A 22,254-nucleotide genomic window follows, 5' to 3' on the forward strand; every position below is an offset into this window, starting at 1 on the left:
GTTCTTAAGAAAAGGAAAAAATTACTACAATTATGGAGGAAGTTGCCTCTATTCACGATCTCCTCTCAAGGGCCAATCTAGAAGTATCATCATCCTTGACCCTTCCCTTGATTATCCTTTTTTGTATATAATACTCTCTAAATTGTACAGTTTGTTGCCTTATGGCGTTTTTTTTTCTTAATACTGATGAAGGAAATCTTTTTGGAAAAAAAAAAAAACAAGAGCTTTTGATTATCTTCATAACATTTGGTGATAAACAAGAGACTAGTATTCATCTTCATAAAGTTTGGTGAACTAAAATTTCGTTTTCTTTACTAGTTATCATTGCTTATACACCATGTGAGAAATGCGCTACATCATCCTTAGGTATTCATCATGAAAATACATGTATATTATGATTGGATACATTGTACATAAACTAGACCTACTTATAGTAGGTCATATTTTCATCTGAGAGCCAAGAATGGTTTTCAAATATAATACTCAACATGCGAAAATTATCCATGTTGCTTAAGGTTGACAAAGATGTTGTTACCAATATCATAAGCTTGATATATATCTTACAAAAGCATGTTTGTGTACATGGATTAAATATGACAACCAACTATCAAATAGATTGAAGTTGTAATTCAAATTAAAATGATTTACCATCTGTAGGGATTAGGTCTTCACAATTCGAATTATCATTGCAGATCGTGCAAACTTCCTGTAGCAATTAACGCAAATTAGAGAACGGTGCATGAGAAACATAGAATACTAGTAGTGTGTACTTGTGCACTGGTATTTATTGATAACAACACTTACTCCCATGGCGTGTCTCCTACAAGCATCCAATTTCCATCTCTAGCCTTGTAAGTGAGGAAGTAAGAGATGCCACGAAATTTCACAAAATGTGGAGATCTTCCCTGTCTTGATGGTAATGTCGACAAGTTGAGCAACATTCGACCTACATTTAAATCCAAATGACAAATAAACAATTGGCATAAAGCTACAAACCTCTATGCAAAGTTAATGCGAGTTAGTTTTATTGAAGTGCCGATGCTTACGCTTGTAGAACTTCATGAAGAGTTTGTGGATCGCGATAGATAGATGATGGTATCCTTGCATATTGTTTAGATCCAACTTTCGGACAATGGGGGCATCATCCATGCTAACCTTGATCCTTATATATTTGGACCTTCTACAACATCGAGGATTGCGTTTATGTTCTGAGGCACTCAATGTGTCATACTTCTCAATGTTATCATCATCATGATTGTGATATTGTTTAGCATGCTCATTGACATTGTTTTGGTTGTGATTATCGTAAAAGACATCATCATAATTGGGATCATGATTATCGTTGTGTGGCACATGTTCTATGTGTTCGACAAGTCTGCATGAATTGGAGAGTGTGTTCGTGGTTGTCTTGCGATGCGAGGTTATCGGAGGCCAACCCACATTGCCCCTACATTTACAATATTAGTCACACAAAGAGTTTGAATGAGTGTCAATCATTAGTGTGAATTTAAAAAAGTATCACTGATTTAATGGAGTAGGATGATGGAACAGAAATTCACTCATTGGAAACATTAATTCATGAAGCTAAACATTTGATCAAATGCTAGACTCGTTGGGGGTTAAGTTAATTAGGTTTACATTGGGGGTTCAAATCTCGGTTCCTTTCGATATTCGGATTCATCATCCGGGGGAATAACCAGTTAGCATGAATAATCACTTTGAAGAATGAAGCGTTTTGAATTGCCGGGGATTAATCTACTTAGTTAATTAAAATTTTGAATCATCCGTGATTAGCGAAGGATGCCATTAACTATCGAAGTAATTAGGAAGCACAACTTGTTAGCAGATGCTTCAAGACAAATATTAAGAACATTGAGGGAAATTTTAGAAAATAAATAGATTAAGAAGAATTAAAATTTAAAGTAAGAAAAAAGAAAAAGATTCATACTCTTGGCGCTGGAATACTGGGTTTTTCCCACAGGTATCGTGAGGAGGAGGATCATTATCAGAAGATGATGGAAAAGAAGAAGAGCCGAGGGAAGAAATCCTCTTAAATACAGGACATGAATTAAATCTCAAGATATGCGTCTCTTTTAAAGGATTGGAGTTCGAAATGAAGACATTAGAATTGGGATTAGGGTTAGAATCAGAGCTAGAATATAAGAATTCAGGGTTAGGGTTAGGGTTAGGGTTAGGGCTAGAATCTAAGGTAGGGTAGGAGAAATTAAGGATAGGGCTAGGGTTAGGGTCAGGGTGAGGGTTAGAATCAATGATATGGTTGGAGAAGTTAGGGTTTGGGATCAAGAAGGAGATCATGATTTGGATTTGGTTGATCAATAGATGAGATGGAGAAACTAGAATGTTCCAAGGACAAGATGATATAAATTTTAATATATAATGATTGTATGAGATGAGGAATATATGTATGTACATATATGTATGTATAATGGTGGGGTTTTTTATTGGTTTTGTTTGTTGAGGTGGTGTATTACCATGGGGGTAAGCTTTAGTAATAATTATAGTAGAAGAAGTAGTAGTAGTTGTAACTAGGAATAGTGAGTTTAGAGTTAGTTGGTTGGTTAGTTAGTTGGTGTTAGCAGACAAGGAGTACAATCCAAGGCTTTCAAAAGACAGATAGGTGGGGAAGGGGAGGGGGAGACAAAAGGAAAAAGGGGGTCATGACAAGTTGTCCCAACATAACACATTATCCCTTGCCACTTGCTCCCTATGTGTATATAGTTGTAGTCCTTTTCCTTTTCCGCAAGGGCCCCCCCACCCACCCCTAGGATGATGTCCCTTGTCTCCTACAAACCACGTTGGTCCCATTCCTCTTCCAACTTGTCCCCCCTATCCAAGTTTGTCCCCATCCATCCTTGTCTGCAATCACAAATTATCAGAGCCTTGCATATCCACCCATCCATCAATCCCCCCCACCCCCACCCACCCCAGCTCTCATTTTGATCCCCCCCCCCCCCCCCCCCTTATTTTTTCTTTCTTTTTTAGATGTTTCTTAAGTGTGAGCGAATCTTCCCCTCCCAATTATTGGCTTGAAACATTGTAATTTCCCCACATTATGTCTTTGAACCTCACAAGATAGAGCATGTCTGGCTTGGGGTGAGCCTGACAGATGGGAGCCTCTGTTGGAGAAGCTTGACATAACATTGAACATTATTGTAGAGTAACAACCCCTTGTCTCCCCCCCCCCCCCCTTTGGAAACCAACATCAGAGGTAGCTAGTTAAATGCTTCACCTCACATGTAGAAGCCTATAATGTTTAACATTGTAGTGTAACGAACGTTTGTCCCCACCCCACTTACCTAAGTATATTGAGCCTCACATACATAACTCAAAAAGTCGAACATTATAGGGAATAAAACATAAGCTCCTCTCCACATGGAAAAGTTTCCAAACCTCATGTGCAACTTGCTTAAACGTCACATTCTTTTTTCCACCAAACCTAGAATGTTATTTCCTAATGGATCTATGACTTTCTTTCTTTTGTAATAATTTCAGGGGACAAGAAAGTCCTTTGCAATGTGAAGAAGTTAGATTCTAAAGGCCTAAGGGGTTTTTGTTGTAGGGATCATGTAATAATAAGTAAAACGACTACGCCGTTCAAACTAGAGAGGGTCACATCTTGCCCCCAAAAAATGGGATACCATTTGACAGAGATATGTTTGTTTATCAAAAGAAGAGAAACTCCTGCCTCTCACGGATATGCCGCTAAATCTTAAGTGCACTTGTCGTGGGTCATATTGCAATTGCTTTAGATAAAGAGTTGAGATGATGATGTCAGTGATTTTGTTCATAGGCCATGATATTGTGGAGTAGCTTATTGGTACATGTTTATAAGTAGGAGTCCAACTCTCATTCTCGTTAACCTTCTAACCCAAATCCTACGATGCACTAACCGTAAACTTATTGTCGACGACCTTGTTGTCTCACCTACATCCTAACTAGCCCTTTAACTCATCAAGAACCACCAAATGCACTAGCATACCTACCTTCAAGATAAAATGTCATGATGTTTGCCTATGTCTAAGTTTATTAAAGTATATATTCAAGTGGGATTGTGGGTATATATCATATCCATAAGAGTATATTTCTGCATTGTGTGCTTTAGGTAGGAATTATCCCTCTAAAACCTTATCACAATAAATCAACATGGTATTTCATCATTCCGATACTCAATTCGCATAGGTGTTCTATAATGCTCCAAATCATAGAATCTAACCACTCAACTGTGTTCGTAATATGTAGGGCACATGGTATCAAAATAAGAGATAAGTGCTTACATGATAACCACCATATTTTGAGTTCCATAATGCATTGTCATATATTCTTCACATTGTTTTGGAATTTTCCTTAAAGTTTGTATTACATGTGTTTGTAAATTCTTTAAATGTTTTATCATTGATGAGATGTAAGCAACATATCATGCATGCTCATGTAATTCACGTACTCACTCGCACTCTCTCTCACACACACATGATGATGGCATGTAGAGTTAAAGAAAGGACTTGACAACATGAATCCATGTTGTACATATGTGGCCACACTCAAAAGCCATCTATGTTAAAGGGGGGGGGGGGGGGGGAATCAACATAGATCTAACTTCAACATGAGAAATTTCGGATGGTTAACCAAGGCCCAACTTCACGAAGCACACAGGCCCACACGTAACTGAAATAGAAATTGGTGTTTGAGAAATATCAAGTTGAAAACAAGAACATGTGATGCAAGTTTCCTTTGCGTACCATAAATATTAAAATGTGCCCTCTATCAAATGTCTTGTGCATAGTATGAACCATACGTACCATACATGCATTTGCATTCGTGAATGTTTTTTTCTTATTTTTTATCTTTGGCTCGCCCGAAGGCTACAACTCACACGAAGTCCTGTTTTATTAGCACCTGCGTCGTCGCCACTATCTTCGTCGTCGTCACTTACGGGCACAAACCGCCCTTTTTAGGTACCACATGTATGTTGGTGCGGGGAGACTTGAACCTCCAACCTAGCGGTTGGAGTGTCCCCCCATTACCATTACACCAATACATCACGGGTAAGAAAAACACGCTCAAAGAATGATAAATACCATACTTTTGGATTACCTACTTATTATGAGGTAAATAAGCCTAAAAAATGGGAAAAAACAAAAAAAAAAACATTTAAAATATGGGGAAAAAAACACAAGAATGTTTGAATAACATTCGCATTCGTTTTCTAACGTACGAAAATGAATGTTATGCTAGATGAAAACGAATTTTACATACTATCGTCTTGTGTATGAGGAGGTCACACATGATATTTGGGAAATCCTACAAGATTGTATTAGCTTTCAAAAGCTAGGAATAAATCATATTTTGACAATTATAGACATTCCCTTTCATTTATTTTACCAAAAAATCGACCTTATGAAGATGCAAACAATGAATTCGGAAATAAATTTAGTTTTTTCCTTTTTCTTTTTGTTTGACCATGTTTAAATCCCCATTTACAAAGTGTTCGTCACTAGATTCCTCTCCACTTGAGGTTGATTTGCGTCACGAATATATGATGACTCAGGAAAGCCTAAGGAGGATTGCACTCACAAGTTACATTGCATATGTTGCACGAAATTGTAAAATTGGCTTTTCCATGAGTGCTTAAATCAAACTAACCCACACATCCATGTGCTTCCAATCCGCCACCACTTACTTCACAATGTCTTCAATATGAGTTAGTTGTTGTGGGATTGACAAAATTACTTGTTGACTTTGCATGTTTTTTCCCAAACAAGCATGCTAGTTTGAGTATGACACATTTGTAGTTGGCTCCATTTTTTACCACAATATTTGAGGTTTCCTTCCTCGTGTCTTTGTGGACCAAGGTCCAATACCTACATATTTCTATCATTGGCATGCCACAAAGTGCACTATCTATTGCAATGCTCGTCAATAGGATGATTGGCACACACATGCTACATTGCATATGTTGCACAAAAATGTTACACGAAAGTATAAAATTGGCTTTTCCATGAGTGCTTAAATCAAACTAACCCACACATTAAGACTTATCCATGTGCTTCCAATCCGCTACCACTTACCACACTATGTCTTCAATATGAGTTTGTGGTTGGGACATTGACAAAAAGACTTGTTGACTTTGCATGTTTTTTCCCAAACAAGCATGCTAATCCGAGTATGACACATTTGTAGTTGGCTCCATTTTTTACCACAAATTTGAGTTTTCCTTCCTCGCGTCTTTGTGGACCAATACCTACATATTTCTATCATTGTCATTCCACAAAGTGCACTATCTATTGTAATGCTTATTAATAGGATGATTGAACACAAAGAGTCAATTATCAACTCCATGACAAAATTTGTCGCATTAATCATGTATGTCATATTTCACCTCCAAGAATGTTAGTAATATCTACCTATGTATGTATGTATATGTCCATATATATATACACACATACATACTACAAAAACATTACAATTGAAAACCTACAAGGAAATGATGGGGTGTAACATACCATATCTTATCATCCCAATACCATTCAAAGAGAGAAGGGCAATCAATGTTTATCACATTCATAGCCATGATCTTGAAACTAATTAGAATGGAGAAGCCTAGTTTGGTTGATCTCATATGCATGGTCTACGTCATTTAGGAGATTAGGGATGGTGAGCATCTCACACTATGACATGAAGCATTGACAACCATCCAACAATGCCACCCACCGTCACTTATCCAATGCACCAATTCCATGTGATGTCTCTAAGTAGGACATATTATATTATGCCTCTTAGAAACATATACATTCTCTATTTACATGTAATAGCAACCTTAAGAATATATATCTCATAGATGTGGCTACGCCCTTTGCACCCACAAAGGGGACATTTATGTTGATCGTCTCTTTTGATAACATTATTATGTTTATGATGTCCTAAGGAAGTTAAAATGTCATCATCACCACCATCGTGTGCACACACATTGATTCTAGGGTTTCATACTCTTATAAGGTAATATGGACCACATCATGCTCAAAGCACACATAAACACTTTAGATAGAGACATTGTAACTAGTTTGGACCACATTCTTATACACTTTATAATTATTGCTCCAAAGCTATTTGGAATACGTACATTATACAATTGTTATATATGAAGAAATTTTAATTACAAAACGATTGGCAATGTGGTTATAGATATGGATGCTCCCTCTTTAGAAGAAGAGGGTATTCATTATCATTTTATCATGATGAATCATGTTTGATCACTAAATCGAGTTCCATATTTTCAGAAGAAAATAAAATTGTATGTCAGCTTTTTTTGGACTCGATCCCTATGAAGATTTTCTTCTCAATATGTAAATATAATGTTTCTCTTTCTTGTTTCATTCATGTAGCAAATGGTAGGTAAATAGTAACATCAATGCGTTCCAACATATCTAGTTCTCAGGAGAATGATCCAACCTTATATTTTCCCATTGTTAGTTAGACGTAGGAATAACAAAGAGATCGTAAAAGAAATGATTTCCCAAGTGTGAGGATTTTCCATAACTTTCTTCATGAAATACTGTTGTAGACCAAAGATGTACCTATGGCTCACTTTTTTATATAAAATTCCTCCACATCGCACTAAATAATACATATAAAAAGATTGATCCTTTATTCACGTGACTTAGCACTTCTTCGTGATGATTGAAAAATAAGATCCTCTTAATCATATTTTTGAATAACAAATTATAGCAAACGTGCTGCAATATATGTAGGATACAAGTTGCGAAATGCAAAGGATGCAAAACAAAGGAACTGGTATAAAACTAACAAAGGAGGCAAAACAAATGCTAGAAATGTTCGGCATATTTGACATTGAAATTAATTTACATTGTGAGGTTCATATTTCCCAATGAGGTATCATTTACATTGTTGTATCCTCCTTGACCTTATTAAGATTATAATAAATGACAGGTGCATCTTCTTGTGGCAGTTACCTTCACTAAATTTGCTTAGTGAGTACTCTTGTATTCAATTGATGTCATCATACACTTATCAAGTCCATTTAGAAGGCAAAAATATGTTCATTTAGAAAAAAATTATTCAACTTACTACATCTCTAGTTAAAAACACATGTAGGTTTTTTGGGAACAAAAACAGGCATAGGTGTAGCTAATGAACTTGTACTTTCAAATGAATAAATACAGAAAATTTACTCCTCTGAAAACATTTTATTTCAAGGATTGCTCTTTTCCATGAGAAAAGAATCTTTCTTTACTCTCTTGTCATTGGCTTAGTGTCATGGATAAGTAGAACAGAGTAGAACCAATACAAGAGATTAAATACTAAAAGAGAGAAGAGGCAAGAGAAAGGTAACAAGAACTCAACTTATGTTTCTATAACTGGTGTTGTTCACCTTGATTGGAATCAAGGTGCACCCAAGTATTTATACAAGAAGGTGGAGGTATGCATGCAAGCTAAGAATATTCTAGAGAATGCATGAGGATGCAGGCAAACTAGGAATATTCTAAAAAGTTATAGTGTTTAATATACAATGCATCAAGTTGATTTTTATTTTATTTTAAAGAAAGATACACTTTGGTATTATAAAATCATTAGCAATACAAAAGTTGATGGTTGGTTCAGTGAGAACAACAACAACACCAAAACAAAGCTAATGCCACCCATAAATCCATCCATCCATTCAGGAGGAGAGAAGAACCTAAAAACATTTTCAATTCTGCTTTTGCTTCAAACATCATGTCCCACATATGGTGTTCTTGATACAAATTCCTATTATAAATGGATCTCGTTATAATATAATCTAATTATTATGTTAATGTTGTGACACTTAGTGTATTCACTTATACGTCAAAGTCCTAAATTTGGGAGAATTGCACCACCACTTAGGCTTTGTCTCATATCTCTTGTGGACATTAAATCCCTCTCTCTCTCTCTCTCTCTCTCTCTCTCTCTATTTAGGTGTAAATTTGTGGAAACGCCCATGTCTAGGTGTCAAATAACATCGTGATAAAACTTGCCAAATTTGAGAAATGTAACTCTAAATCTAACAAGTAATCAGACATTGTATAAATCAATGAGTACTATCTTCCATTTGAATAGTGCAAAAGCAACAATTACCCATTGCTAGTCCACAACACTTTAGAGCTAGTCCCAAAGGAAATTCTCTAATCAAAACTTTACAAATGAAGATCTTTGTCACAAGTGGCAATTTAGAATGCCAACTATGTTGTAAGATCTGCCACCACCCACGATCAAATTTGTGTATTTTCCATTCTTTTTCAACCTTAAACGATAGCCATCCAAGAGACTCAATAGAGCAATGATGTAACAACGACGTTTGACCTCGTAAACACCAATCAATCCACAATTGTTCTCCTATTTGTAGAGGTAAGGGACCTTGCAACAATACAATATTTTGTAGTTGTTGCCAAATAAACCCATAATTAGGTGGGATGCGTAATAATTGTCGCGCTTCAACAAACTCCAAAATTCTTTGAGATGGAGTTTCAACTATATCTCCCACGTCTTTGATCCCCAAATGAAACAAACGATTAAATTGAGAGCACAAACGATTACCCATTTCTAGTCCCCAACGCTTTAGAGCTAATCCCAAAGGAAATCCTCCAACCAAAACTCTACAAATGAAGACCTTTGTTATAAGTGGCAATTTAGAATGCCAACTACGTTGTAAGATCTACCACCACCCATGATCAAATTTGTGTATTTTCCATCCTTTTTCAATCTTAGATGATAACCATCTAAGAGACTCAACGAAGCAATGATGTAACAACAACGTTTGACCCCGTAAACACCAATCAATCCCTAGTTGTTCTCATATTTGTAGAGGTAAGGGACCTTGCAACAATACAATATTTTGTAGTTGTTGCCAAATAAACCCACAATTAGGTGGGATGCATAATAATTGTCGCACTTTAACAAAGTCCAAAATTATTTGAGACGGAGCTTTAACTATATCTCCCACATCTTTGACCCCCAAACGAAACAAACGATTAAATTGAGAGCGCAATCTCTCCTTTCCTAGCCAACATAATAAGTTAACCGGGAAGACACAAGTAACTCTTTTTGCAAAGAATTGCAATGCTCTTTACTAGATGATGGTTTTCATACACATAACAAGAGTGCTTCTTGCCATGAAGTAACCAAGTGTTGAACACACGAAGAGCCCGGGAGTATTATTGATAAAGCTTGATCATCAATTGATGAATATTCTTTAATAAATATAAGCATGAAACAATGGGTAAATTTCTTTTTCCACATATTTAAGACATTGATTATAAGCCATAAATAGCTTCAAATTAGGAATATAGAAAGCAATGGAGCATACTCTAGTCACTCATCAGGGGAGGCACAATGACAAGGGTTGGTGTTTGACAAAGTTCTATGGTTGCCCATTGCCTAGGAAGGATCCCCCATAGAGGACATTGTAATTATCCACAAGAGGTTTAAGTCATCCCATCATTTCTATATGATGCCACTCAAAGCAATGCTCAAGGTCGTCCACCATACCCAAGAATGTAACCAAAATAGTCTTCATAAAGAAATCTTTGGCACTTGTGACATTTTGAAGAAGAGCAACTTCAACAATTCTAGCAAATATAGATTTTACAATAGGGGCTAAAGTAAATGAACTCAACTAATGTGTTGGTTCTATTTTGTCATACCATCTTTCATTTACGTAAATGAAAGGGTATATTCACAAATTTGATGTCAAGCACTTCCATCACGAACATGTAATCTTTTGTTACATTTTCTATATCTTTCTACCTATGTGTCAACGTTTTTTATATGCTCCACATTTTTTTATATTCAACACACTTGAAAATGCTCGAAGTTTTTTAGTCTTGACCTTACAAAAGCAATTTGTTGGAGTAATGTTTTTGTTATGACTTTCTATCGTGAATATTAGGTTCTCATATTCCTCTTTAATTTTAACAAGAAAACATTTAATTTTCCATTTGTAGTTTAATCTCAACGAAACTTTTACCTCAGGCTAACATCCTTCTAAAATCAAGAAAGGTGGCAAAGAAGATGATAACTAAGTTTGGCCCTAACTAGAAGCCAATTCATGCATGCAAAAGTGATTGTATCCTTTTCCTAGGCAAGTATGAGATGTCTACCTATTGTCATGCTTATGGCACATCACACTGTATAGTGTAAGGATTGTAACATTCCAAGAAAGGTATTACGTCATTGTCCATTGACACCATGTATACAACACAAGGTCCATACATTGGGTCTCTCAATTCTTATTGATTGGTGTTGCATTAGTAGTAGTATGAATGACATTACTAGAATTTTAGCTAAATTTCCCACATCTAAACATGAAGAAAAAAGGAGTGTAACAGAAAGGTATTATGCCATTGCTCATTGGCTCCATGAATAGAAGAAATGTGGTTTCGTATATCAACTCTCTCAAATCTTATGGATTGGCATTGCATTAGTAATTTAGTAGTAGTAAAAATGACATATTAGGATTTTAGCCAAATGTCCCACATTTAAGCATGTAGAAAATATGTAGCCAAATTTTAAGGCAGACAAGAAACATAAAACTTGAACGGAGTAGACTATGTGTAGCTATTTTCAATATAATCATCAAAATGGTCGACCTAGCCAATCATCGTAATATAGTATAATCTACTACCATATCTAGGAATATTAATCTTGGGAAGACATAGTGTTTCATTATGAATCATTTTTCACATCGATGGCACGACTCTCTCAAAATGAAACACATGATTGGATTAATTTTATTGGTAATACTCATTACCATTCCTAATATATTAAGGTTTGATGATAATTAATAGATCGCGTGTTAACAATCAAATGTGTAGCCCTTAGTCATAAACGCTTGCTTGGTACCTTCAATATGCAATATCATATATCATTGGGGGTCATTGTCTAGATGGATTTCCTTAAAGGAAATATCTTTGAGAGATATACCATGAAGAAAGAGGGAAGTTATTGAGCTTGTGTTTTTAATATAGAAAGAATTCCCTATATCTTTCTTTGATATTTAGGTGCATGTTTTGATTAACCTTGCTAGTTGAACTTCCAAGTGTAATTAATGCCCAATGGATGTTTTGGGTGGAGAGATTCATGTGCATGTTGAAGAGGTTTGTGCATCAAATATCATGGCCAAAAAGATCAATGGCAAAGGGATGACTACATAGAGAATGCATGTAATGCCTTTGCCTCTCTTATTATTTGCCATATGTATTGGATGAAACACTTGTTACTTGGACACATGTGGATAACATCTACAAACACAAAAGCTAGATGAGTTATGGCCCCCATCAAGAGGTCAAAGATGAGGAGCATCTCACACTACAATGTGAAATATTCATGACCATCGTATTATAGTAATTATGCATGATATCTCTGAGCTACACACAACGATTCTGAGAGAATTAGAATTTCTATCATCCATAAAGAGGCCAGTTTTGACGTATGGGACCAGAGTATACATGTGTTCTTGATATGTGTCTCCTTCCTAAGAAGGGGTATTCATACATTCATAGAGAGAGACAGAGAGACAGAGAGACATGTTCCACTACCCATGTAGTGTAGTTAGTGGGTGACCATACTCCATTGTCACACCCATTGTAAGTAGTGTTTTTTACACACATTTATTAATATAATTGTGTGTTTTCACCAAGAGAGAGAGAGAGAGTGTGTGTGTGTGTGTGTGTGTGTGTGTTTGTGTGAGCCTAGTTTGGGACTTGTGTCTTGAATGCCTTGCATTATATTATTTTCTTTACCAACCAATTCTCTTTGATTCCCTTTACTACGACAATAACCCTACATATGGTGTCATGGCCCATCATTACTAGCATGTCATCTAATTTACCTCTCATGATGTTGTCAATGATTATGGACTTACAATCCATCAATTTATTTCACTCTTGTCCCCCAATAGATCATGACGTCAACATGCAACAACACAATTTGAAAACCAATCAATAATTGCAATATGTTCCTCACAAGGGACAAGGTGTGCAAGGTTCTTGTCTATTATTCTAGGCACTTGTCTTCTTGTAATGACTAGATGCATACAAAGTTTGAAATCAACTTTATACATGAAACGCATAGGCTAAAGATCTAGATATTTGACTTGTCCAAAATTCGTAAGCTTAGTTGTGATGGTAAAACTATCATTCTCACCTCAAAGGTTTCACACCTTAATCATCACTCGTCCCCACATATGTATTCATGGTAAATTTGTCTTCTACTCCATATTTCAATGAGTGAACTTACTTTTCTTACCCACAAATTTTCCTATCTATAAGACCACATGTTTTCTAGTCTAGAACTTCATATTCTTTACAAAGTACTTTCATTGCAATGTTTTACAATCTAATGGAGCATATTGTTAGAGAACTATACAGATCTATATAAAGCGAGTTAGAGATCAAGGTGCTCATTTTTTGCAAGAGTCGCCATGCTAAAGGCTTATTGACTTGTATCATTTCACCCCAAAATGTGAGCCAAGTCATATATAAGTAATGGTGTGCACTAAGGGATGGGCCCTAGAGAGAGAGAGAGAGAGAGAGAGAGAGAACACCACAAATGGGACTAGTGCAACACAAGCCTATGAGAAAAACTCAACACTATATATGTTTTTGAGGACAGTAAGACTTGAGAAAGTATACACCACTCCCGACTCATATTTCACATTACGAAAAGTGAAGACTGAGTGACTTCCCTATGACACAATGAATTCTAATACAAACATTTTAAGGTGGTGTGGGCATTCATCAATGTGTACACTAAGCTCCACAGTATTGCATTAGATTAGATGACTCTGTTTTTGTAACCATAGGAAAAGTCTTCGTGATTTTATTGATAGCTGTTTCATCTACTTTCTTGTATTGCTTGAATGCTTCCTCACAGCTATGCCATGTATATAGCTCAATCCGATCTTCATATGTTTCATATACAAATTGGAATTTTATGCAATATGACAACAGCTACACATGATTAGAAAACAAAGAGTATTAGACTCTAGACCACCATCACTGTCTAAACAAACTCTAAGAGTACAATTAAGTGTCAACAACCCTGATCTACAGGCTAAAATTGGGTTCATTTGCTAGAAGGTTCAATGAGTTTTTGGTCTTGTGAAACAGAACAATATCATGTTGAACTATTTACAGCTCAGCTGCAAAAAAATTGTTGCATTTCTTGTGATTTCCTATTTATGAATCTAACATTATAATTGTAATGCATGTCATTTATTAGGGCTATACCAATGCAAACTGTAGACAATCTCAGTCATGCAGATCAAAACACATGGTCAATATTCTAGAATTGCTTAATGAACCCAACAGGCTTGCTTTTGCTGCACTGAGCTCAACCATCAACCAGACTCCCATCACAAAATAATATTTGATTTAATTTCATGCACAAAAAAGGAAGCTCAGACAATGAATGAGGAAATTAAAGAAAGCTGAATGATAAGGATTTACGAATTCTAAAAAAGGAAGCTCGTGACCAATTACTGCACAATATGTGTTCTCATAGTTTCCTATGTTTTTATCCATGTAACAGAAAATTCAGCTCGTTAAGAAATATTTTCCTAATACTTTCTAAGATTTTGGGTATAACATGGAATCTCAGCTCATCACTAAAGAAAATCTTCTTAAACATTGCTTCAAGGATATACAAGAAGATTACCAAGGTAAGAGAATGTCAAAAAGTGAATCCAGCCTTCCAATACTGATAAACCCCATAATATATCACCATAGTATGAAGAGCATATCAATGTTTGAAGGCACTATGTCAGCAAAACCCTAACTGCTATTAGTATAAAATTGGGAAAACACTCCATACTATTGTCATCAAAATTAATAAGATATTAGCAAGTGCTATTAACTCATACCAGTAACCTTAATAGCTAAATTCCTTAAATCCCTATAAGTGACAAGGAATATGAACACTCATTATTTCAATTGTATTTACAATAATATGCAATAAGAAATAAGGCAGAGTACCTTCACTTTATGAGTTTCAATTGTATATATTGTATCACCACCAATGATCTGAGATCATTTCATATTCTCCTCTGCGTTAATTCTTTACCTTACCTTCACTTCATGAGTTTCTATTGTATAATTGTATCACCTACAATCCTCTGAGGCCATTTCATGTTCTCCTCCGCATTTTCTATATCTTATTACGTCATTGATGTGTTAATACTATTTGTATACTGGTATTTCTAATCTGCAAGCCTCCATTATAGACTTATCTTGGAAAACTGTTCAAAAAATTTCCCAAGTGCTATATGATGAGCAATAGCTAGCACTTTGTTTATTTCTCCACGCTACACTAGGTCAAGGGCATTTGCAAATTCCTCTGAAATATAGAGATCAGGCAAGGTGGAGGAGGCCTATCCAGTAAAACATAAAAAAAAGACATAAACATAGATAGATTATAAGCTTTTGCCATTGAGCAGAATAATAAAAAATACACTTATTTAATGCTACTTCTCAAAACTATTCAGAAACACTGTAAAGATTGATCAAACAAATAGAACTGTTGAGTAGCATTAAGTTTGAAGTTACTGACAACAAAGTGTAGCCAGAAAATGCTCCAAAATGAAATATGCAACTGTCGTCCCACTCAAAATTCCAGCTGAAATGAATTTGTTGCACCATAGAAGAGCATCCGCAGCTGATTAAAACATGCCTACATTTTAATCCAGTACTATAGTCACGAATCAACAATATAACAGTTCATGGAAATGAGGCAAAGTTAGAACATAACAATCCAAACACGTGATCATTTTCTTCTGGTGGTTGGTTGCAAAGAAAACCATTTAAACAGTAGGAAAATATACATTGAATATTATCTTTATTCTATCAATGAGATTACAAACCATGCAAGGCTACAAATAACCAAGAATATTTCGGAATCTCGCAGAATATGTGATGCACTTCTGAATTCTCAGGCATGAATCCTCATAATGGATTTACTAAAATGTATGCACCAATTTAATCAGAGAGCGAATGGCAGACAGTTTGTTGAACAAAGGCAACACAACGGAAAGTTCAAATATGGAAATAGAACAGTGAAAAGTGAATTTAGTAAAAACTATATCCAATCTTATGGTAACAAAAGAGATGATACCAATAGTGGACATTTGCTTTCAAAAAAGAGAGTTAACTGGAGTATTTTTTGGAAGAGGATCATTAGGTAATGATACAATCAGTATGAAAACATCTATGGATACTGGCAATGCCATGAACAAATCAGCCAAGATAAACCGTAATTGACAACAAAATATTTCAAGTTCCACGGTGGATTTGAACAAATTTGTGCGTTCCCACAAGTGTGCCTTGACATTCAGATCTATGTTTAAGGAACATGCTCAGAGAACTCCGCGAATAGATGGATAAGTATCTTCATGACCATCTGAAAGTGACGCCTTTGCGTGACGTAGACTTGAAACACTAAATTATGATTTTATTATGCAGACAAAACTCTAAGGTTACATAATTTTCATGATTATATATCTAAGGCAAAGCTAGTGATTCATAAGCCCTAAGGTTGTGGATTCAAGCATGGATTTGATTTTTCATTCATTATAAAACCTCTACAGAATTGTAGTTTTAACTAGCCACTTGAGCTCGAACACATAAGCATAATGGTTTAATGGTATTATATAGTGCTTGTGATTGTAATTCTTAAAGTTGTGGATTCACTACTCATGCATGGATTTGATGTTGCATTCATTATAAAACGTCTTCATAACTCGTCTCTGTCCGTAGAAGGAGCCCGTGATTCTTTGAGCTTTTCTTCCTCCATAGGAAAGATAGACCACCTGAGAAGACTCTGAGACTTTGGAAACCATGGGCGCATATGTAAGGAAAATACTGTTTGTGTTATATGCTTACACTAGAAAATGTGATGAAATCTGCAGTAGAAAATCAAAGCTAAAATTTCGAGAAAACCAACTGAATGCGTGTATATAAGTTCATCTATATGTGAATGTATTTATTACGTATTAAGAGATAAAAACATGACATATTTATTTCCGGAAACCATGGCTCGGAGGTAAGGAATTATAACTAGGTCTCCTCACGCAACAAATGTGGTTTACATATGCAGAAGAATCCATGGAACGCTTGACATGAATATTTTGTATCTTACTTACGTGTATACTGGAGGCAAGCAATAAACCAAAATTACTTTAGAGTACATGGCAAGCTTGAAAATGAGGGAAAAAAAAATTTCTTTGTCTCTCCATTACAACAGAAAATAAAAGCAAAAAGCATAGAGAGAAAGAGAGAGAAAGAGGCAACAGGAGAAATCATGGACAAGACACAGGGGACAAAAAAGCAAAAGAGATTTTTTTTATTTTTTTTCAAGGGATGGGGGAGACAAAAGCAAAAATGATAGGTTAAAAAAAAACAGTAGTATCCATGGAAAGAGTGTGGAAATGATTTTTGCCATTAATTCATTCATTCATACCTGTGCTCAGTGCAGGGCAATGACGAAGCAAGCAGATAGAAACCCTAAAGAAAGCAAGCCCTTCTTCGGTTCCACAGAGCTAAGTGTTGTGTGTGTGTGTGTGTTTAATTTGGAGGGTCATGGTGGGGGTGGATTAATTGATGGCCTTCTCTATGAAGGATCTCTCTCTAGCTCTTGTCTCTTGTCTCTGCTTGGCAATGACAATAAGTCTCGGGTTTGGAGTGTGTTTTGTTCGAGCGAACCATTGTAGTCTAGTAGTTGATGATCAATTTATCAGTCGCAAGGGGCTACTTGAAAATGTATGTACATGTGTGTGTGTGTGTGTGTGTGTGTGTGTATGCAAAATTTATGTATGTATGTATGTATATCCAATAATCTAGGCTTCTCTCCTAGTGGACCATGCAAAAACCCGATTTGATGTGTGTGTGTGTGTGCATGGTGAGTCGAATGGTCCTCCCATGTCAAGTGTTTTGCCAACTTCCTCGCGTTTTGGTGATAAGCCTCTTAGTATCTTAAGGTATTGGGTATCATGGCTTAATTGGCGTACACGAAATGAATACCTTTGGGTTTTTTTTTTATGTTCGATCATATTTGGGGTTCGAAAGACACATTCGATGATTGAAAGGCATCCTACCGATGTATCACAGTTCCCTCCTTGTTGGAGGCTCCTAGGGAGGTTGAAGAGACGGGAGGAATTAGGGTTGGCAAAGGGGTCATGTCTCCATCATTCCATTTTGCAGTGTTACATAAATGTGGCCTTTTTATCTCACGTGGGGTGTGCGCTTAGTTAGGTTCTTCAACAATCGACGACATATGTATGTATGTAGAAGAATCAATTGCTAGTTGCTAAAATCCCAAAACCAAATGTCGAAACCCTAAAAAAGAAAGAAGTTGAAGAAGAAGAAAACCTCGATGACCCCAACATCGACCAATAAGCAAAATAAACCTTCTTCTCACGAAGAGAGGAAAAAAAGATTCAAACTTTGCACCTATTAAAAGTGCGGGAGAATTCTAATCACTAAACCACTCGCTTTTAGCATTATATTTGTTTTATTGCTTTATTAATTGTTCTAGCATGGTTGGGCGACCGCCTTTGAGTTGGGCGATCAAAACAAGATATTTTATTGACGCCTTTTTCTTATCGTAATTTGGACGGTGCAGATCGCACGCACCCGTGGCTGAGATACCTACACCGTCGGTGACCGAGATTGCCTTGGCAGCCCTATTTTTATGATATAGGTGCAAATAAACAAGAGCCATGGGAACCTTTGATTCATCCATTGATTTTTTTTGGGTGAGCCGATTAGGACATATTATTTATGTATACATATATTCCATCTATTATTTATGTATGTAATTCTACTGTCTACTACACTCATCATAATTAATAAATGCATCACTTGTTTAGGAGAGAGAGTATAGAGAGAGAGAGAGAGAGAGAGAGAGAAAGAGAGCTAGAACAGGGGCGGAACAGGGGAAGGTCATTTTTTGATTAATAAATAGATCACTATTTAGGAAGAGAAAGAAACAGAGGATTTTTTTTTTTGGTTGGAACAGGGGAAGGGCATTTTTTTTGAGAATTTCTGTTTTGTGTACATAAACAGGGGATATACAACATATACATACATGTGTCTCAGAAGAATGGAAACCCAGCTAACTTCATTCCATGGCTTCATCCAGAGTTAGGAGAAATGGCTCCTCTGTGTTTTCTTCTTCACACGCTCTCAATATCTCCATCGTTATGAAAGTTTTGTAAAGCCAGTGTGGAGCCATGGGTTGCCTCCACCCTCATCATTACTGCCAAGCCAGCAGAGGTTAATCTTAGACACATTCGCGATGCTTGTCAGGTGTATGTGGACGATTTTGCGAGATTCTGAAACTGAAACCTCAATGTCAAAATCGGTCTGTTCGGTATGTTTTAGCTCACGTGGCAAAGTCAAGAACACGGAGAACTGATGCTAAGAAGTTCGTTTAAATGATGTGGTAAAGATAAGAACACGTGGAATTGCTAAGAGATACCATTCCGTGATTCTTCAAATTTTCACTTCTGTGAGATTTTGAGATGAAATCCTTTTCTTAAGCATGTTACAATCACATGGTCAAGAGAAGAAATTCTGGAATTTCTTAAGGAGATACAAGAAGAGATTCTTTGATGGTTCTAGAAGTGAAGATTCAAGATCAAATCTCTCTCTCTCTCTCTCTCACTCAGGCTTGTGAAAATCATGTGGAAGTTCAAAACTGATATCTACGTGATAAAATTCTTTGGATATCTCTAAAAGGGATATTTCCAGATTGCCTAGGTTCTTTGATATTTTCTGAAAGCGGACACTTGCAAATCGAATCGTTATTTCAATACTCTCATGTCAAAAAAAGAGAGACATGTGCAAAGCCATAAGTTTTCATGGCTGAGAATTTTCTGTATGTGAAGTTTCGAGGTGGATACTCACATTTAAGACACTTAAATTCATGTGGAAAAAAGGAAAATATGTGGAATGGTAGAGGGATACATGTTTATATTCTCCACGAGTTTCCAAAAGTGAATTTTCAAGGTGGGATCTATACCTTAAGCATGTCAAAGTCATGTGGTAAAGAGAATAAGTCTATAAAGATACATGCGAATATTCTTCAAGAGTTGCCAAAAGTGAAGTTTCGAGATCGGATCGTTCTCTTAAACCTTATAAAATCATGTGGTAAAGATAAGAACATGTGCAAGGCCAGAGAGATACATTCTGAGATGCTTAAGAAAGATTTGATCTCAAAGGATATATATGTGGCTACTGCTTTGCTCACTACATATGCTAAATGTGGTGCATTGAAAGAAGCTCAAGAAGTATTTCATCAGATTCCTATCCGTGATGTGGTATCATGGAATGCAATGATGACCGGTTATGTTGAATATGGCTGGGGTCATGAAGCACTTATCTGTTTTCAGCAAATGCAAAGAGATGGAATCTCACCAGATTCAGTTAGTTATACATGCATCTTAAAAGCTTGTGGCATCGGGAAGTTTCTTGAAATTGGAAAAGACATAGATGTTGAAATAAGAAAGAAAGGATTACTACAAAAGGATATTATGCTAGCTAATATCTTGTTAGATATGTATGCCAAGTGTGGTGATCTCAAGAAAGCACGAGAAGTATTTGATCATCTTCCAGTGCAAAGTGTTGTGTCGTGGACTGCCTTAATGGATGGATATACTCAACATGGTCTTGCTGATGAGGCCTTAAAATGCTTTAAACAGATGCAAGATGAAGGAATCTACCCAAACATAGTAACTTATATCTGTATTCTGAAAGCTTGTGGCATTGTAAGGTCCCTTGATATTGGGAAAGATATTGATTCCGAAGTTAGAAAACAAGGGTTATTACAAAAGGGCATTGTACTTGGCACTGCATTAATAGACATGTATGCTAAATGTGGTGCAATTGACAAAGCCCGAGAAGTATTTGAACAACTTCCAAAGCGAGATGTTGTGGCCTGGAATACACTTATAGCTGGATATGACCAGTATGGCCTTAGTGATGAAGCTCTAAAATGCTTTTGGCAAATGCAAGATGAGGGAATCTGCCCAAATGCAGTAACTTATATATATAGTTTGAAAGCTTGTGCCATCCTTCAGTCGCTTGAGGTTGGGGAACACATAGATGCGGAGGTCAGAAAGCAAGACTTATTACAAAAAGACATCGTGCTTGGCACCACGCTGATAGACATGTATGCTAAATGTGGCATGGTTAATAAAGCAAGAGAAATATTCGAACAACTTCCAATGAAGGATACTGTAATGTGGACTACGTTAATAGGAGGATATGCTCAACATGGATTGGGTGAAGAGGCCTTGGAATGCTTCAAGAAGATGCAAGATGAGGGATTCCATCCAGATGCAGTGACTTACATGTGCATTTTGAAGATTTGTGGCACTCTAGGATATCTTCAGGTCGGAGAGGACATAGATGCTCATGTCAGGCAGCAAGGCCTATTGCAAAGAGATATTATGCTTTGCAATACATTAATAGATATGTATGCTAAGTGTGGTGCACTTGAGAAATCACGGGAAGTGTTTGAACAACTTATCGTGCGGGATGTTGTTTCTTGGAACACTTTGATAATCGGATATGCTCAGCATGAGCGTATCGAAGAAACCCTAGAATGCTTCAAGCAGATGCAAGATGATGGTATCACCCCAGATGAAGTCACTTATATTTGCATTTTGAAAGTTTGCGGAATAGTAGGATCTCTTGAGATTGGCAAGGAAATTGATGCCGAAATTGGGAAGCAAGGGTTGTTGGTGAAATATGTCATGCTTGGCAATGCATTGATAGACATGTATGCTAAATGTGGTGAACTTAAGAAAGCACGAGAAGTACTTGAACAACTTCCATTGCGAGATGTTGTATCTTGGAATGCATTAATGGCTGGATATGCCCAACTGGGTCAAGCTAGTGTGGTTTTGGATTTGTTCAGAAGAATGAGGAATGAAGTTATGCCAGATCCAGTTACATTCCTTATTTTGCTTACTTCATGTAGTCATGCTGGTTTGATGGAGGAGGGAGAAAAGTTGTTCGATGATATGCATGATATTTACCACCTCGATCGAACGTTAAAACACTACAGTTGCATGGTTGATTTATTCGGTCGTGCTGGCCACTTCGATAAGGCCCAAATGTTGCTTGACAAGATGCCATATTCAGATCATCTTCCACTATTCTTGTCAGTACTAGGTGCTTGTCGGAAATGGTTGAATGTAAAGCT

The 22,254-nt window shown here is 36.4% G+C and overlaps 1 protein-coding gene and 1 pseudogene across 1 annotated transcript; both read right to left on the minus strand.

Annotated features, from left to right (window-relative positions):
- Positions 1-489: 489 nt before the first annotated feature.
- LOC147867999 (uncharacterized) lies at positions 490-2,379 on the minus strand. Its single transcript, XM_087315926.1, has 4 exons — positions 1,949-2,379; positions 1,047-1,447; positions 805-946; positions 490-706 (listed from the first exon to the last, which is right to left on the minus strand). The coding sequence occupies exons 1-4, from the start codon at positions 2,314-2,316 to the stop codon at positions 661-663; spliced, it is 957 nt and encodes a 318-aa protein (XP_087172052.1). The 5' UTR covers positions 2,317-2,379; the 3' UTR covers positions 490-660.
- Positions 2,380-13,783: 11,404 nt separating this feature from the next.
- LOC147868000 (reticulon-like protein B10) lies at positions 13,784-15,986 on the minus strand (annotated as a pseudogene).
- Between the last annotated feature and the right edge of the window lie 6,268 nt (positions 15,987-22,254).

This window comes from Azolla caroliniana, unplaced genomic scaffold (genome assembly GCF_043228905.1).
Source record: "Azolla caroliniana isolate FFs.n. ecotype wild unplaced genomic scaffold, voAzoCaro1.0.p SCAF_2, whole genome shotgun sequence".
Classification (NCBI taxonomy): Eukaryota; Viridiplantae; Streptophyta; class Polypodiopsida; order Salviniales; family Salviniaceae; genus Azolla; species Azolla caroliniana.

Bases quoted from the DNA above. Each gene is read 5' to 3' on its own strand.
- LOC147867999 (XM_087315926.1), bottom strand. From the start codon at position 2,316: ATGATCTCCTTCTTGATCCCAAACCCTAACTTCTCCAACCATATCATT. The intron at 1,448-1,948 runs GTATGAATCTTT...TTGTAAATGTAG, and splicing joins CCAGTATTCCAGCGCCAAGA to GGGCAATGTGGGTTGGCCTC. The intron at 947-1,046 runs GTAAGCATCGGC...ATTTAAATGTAG, and splicing joins CTTCATGAAGTTCTACAAGC to GTCGAATGTTGCTCAACTTG.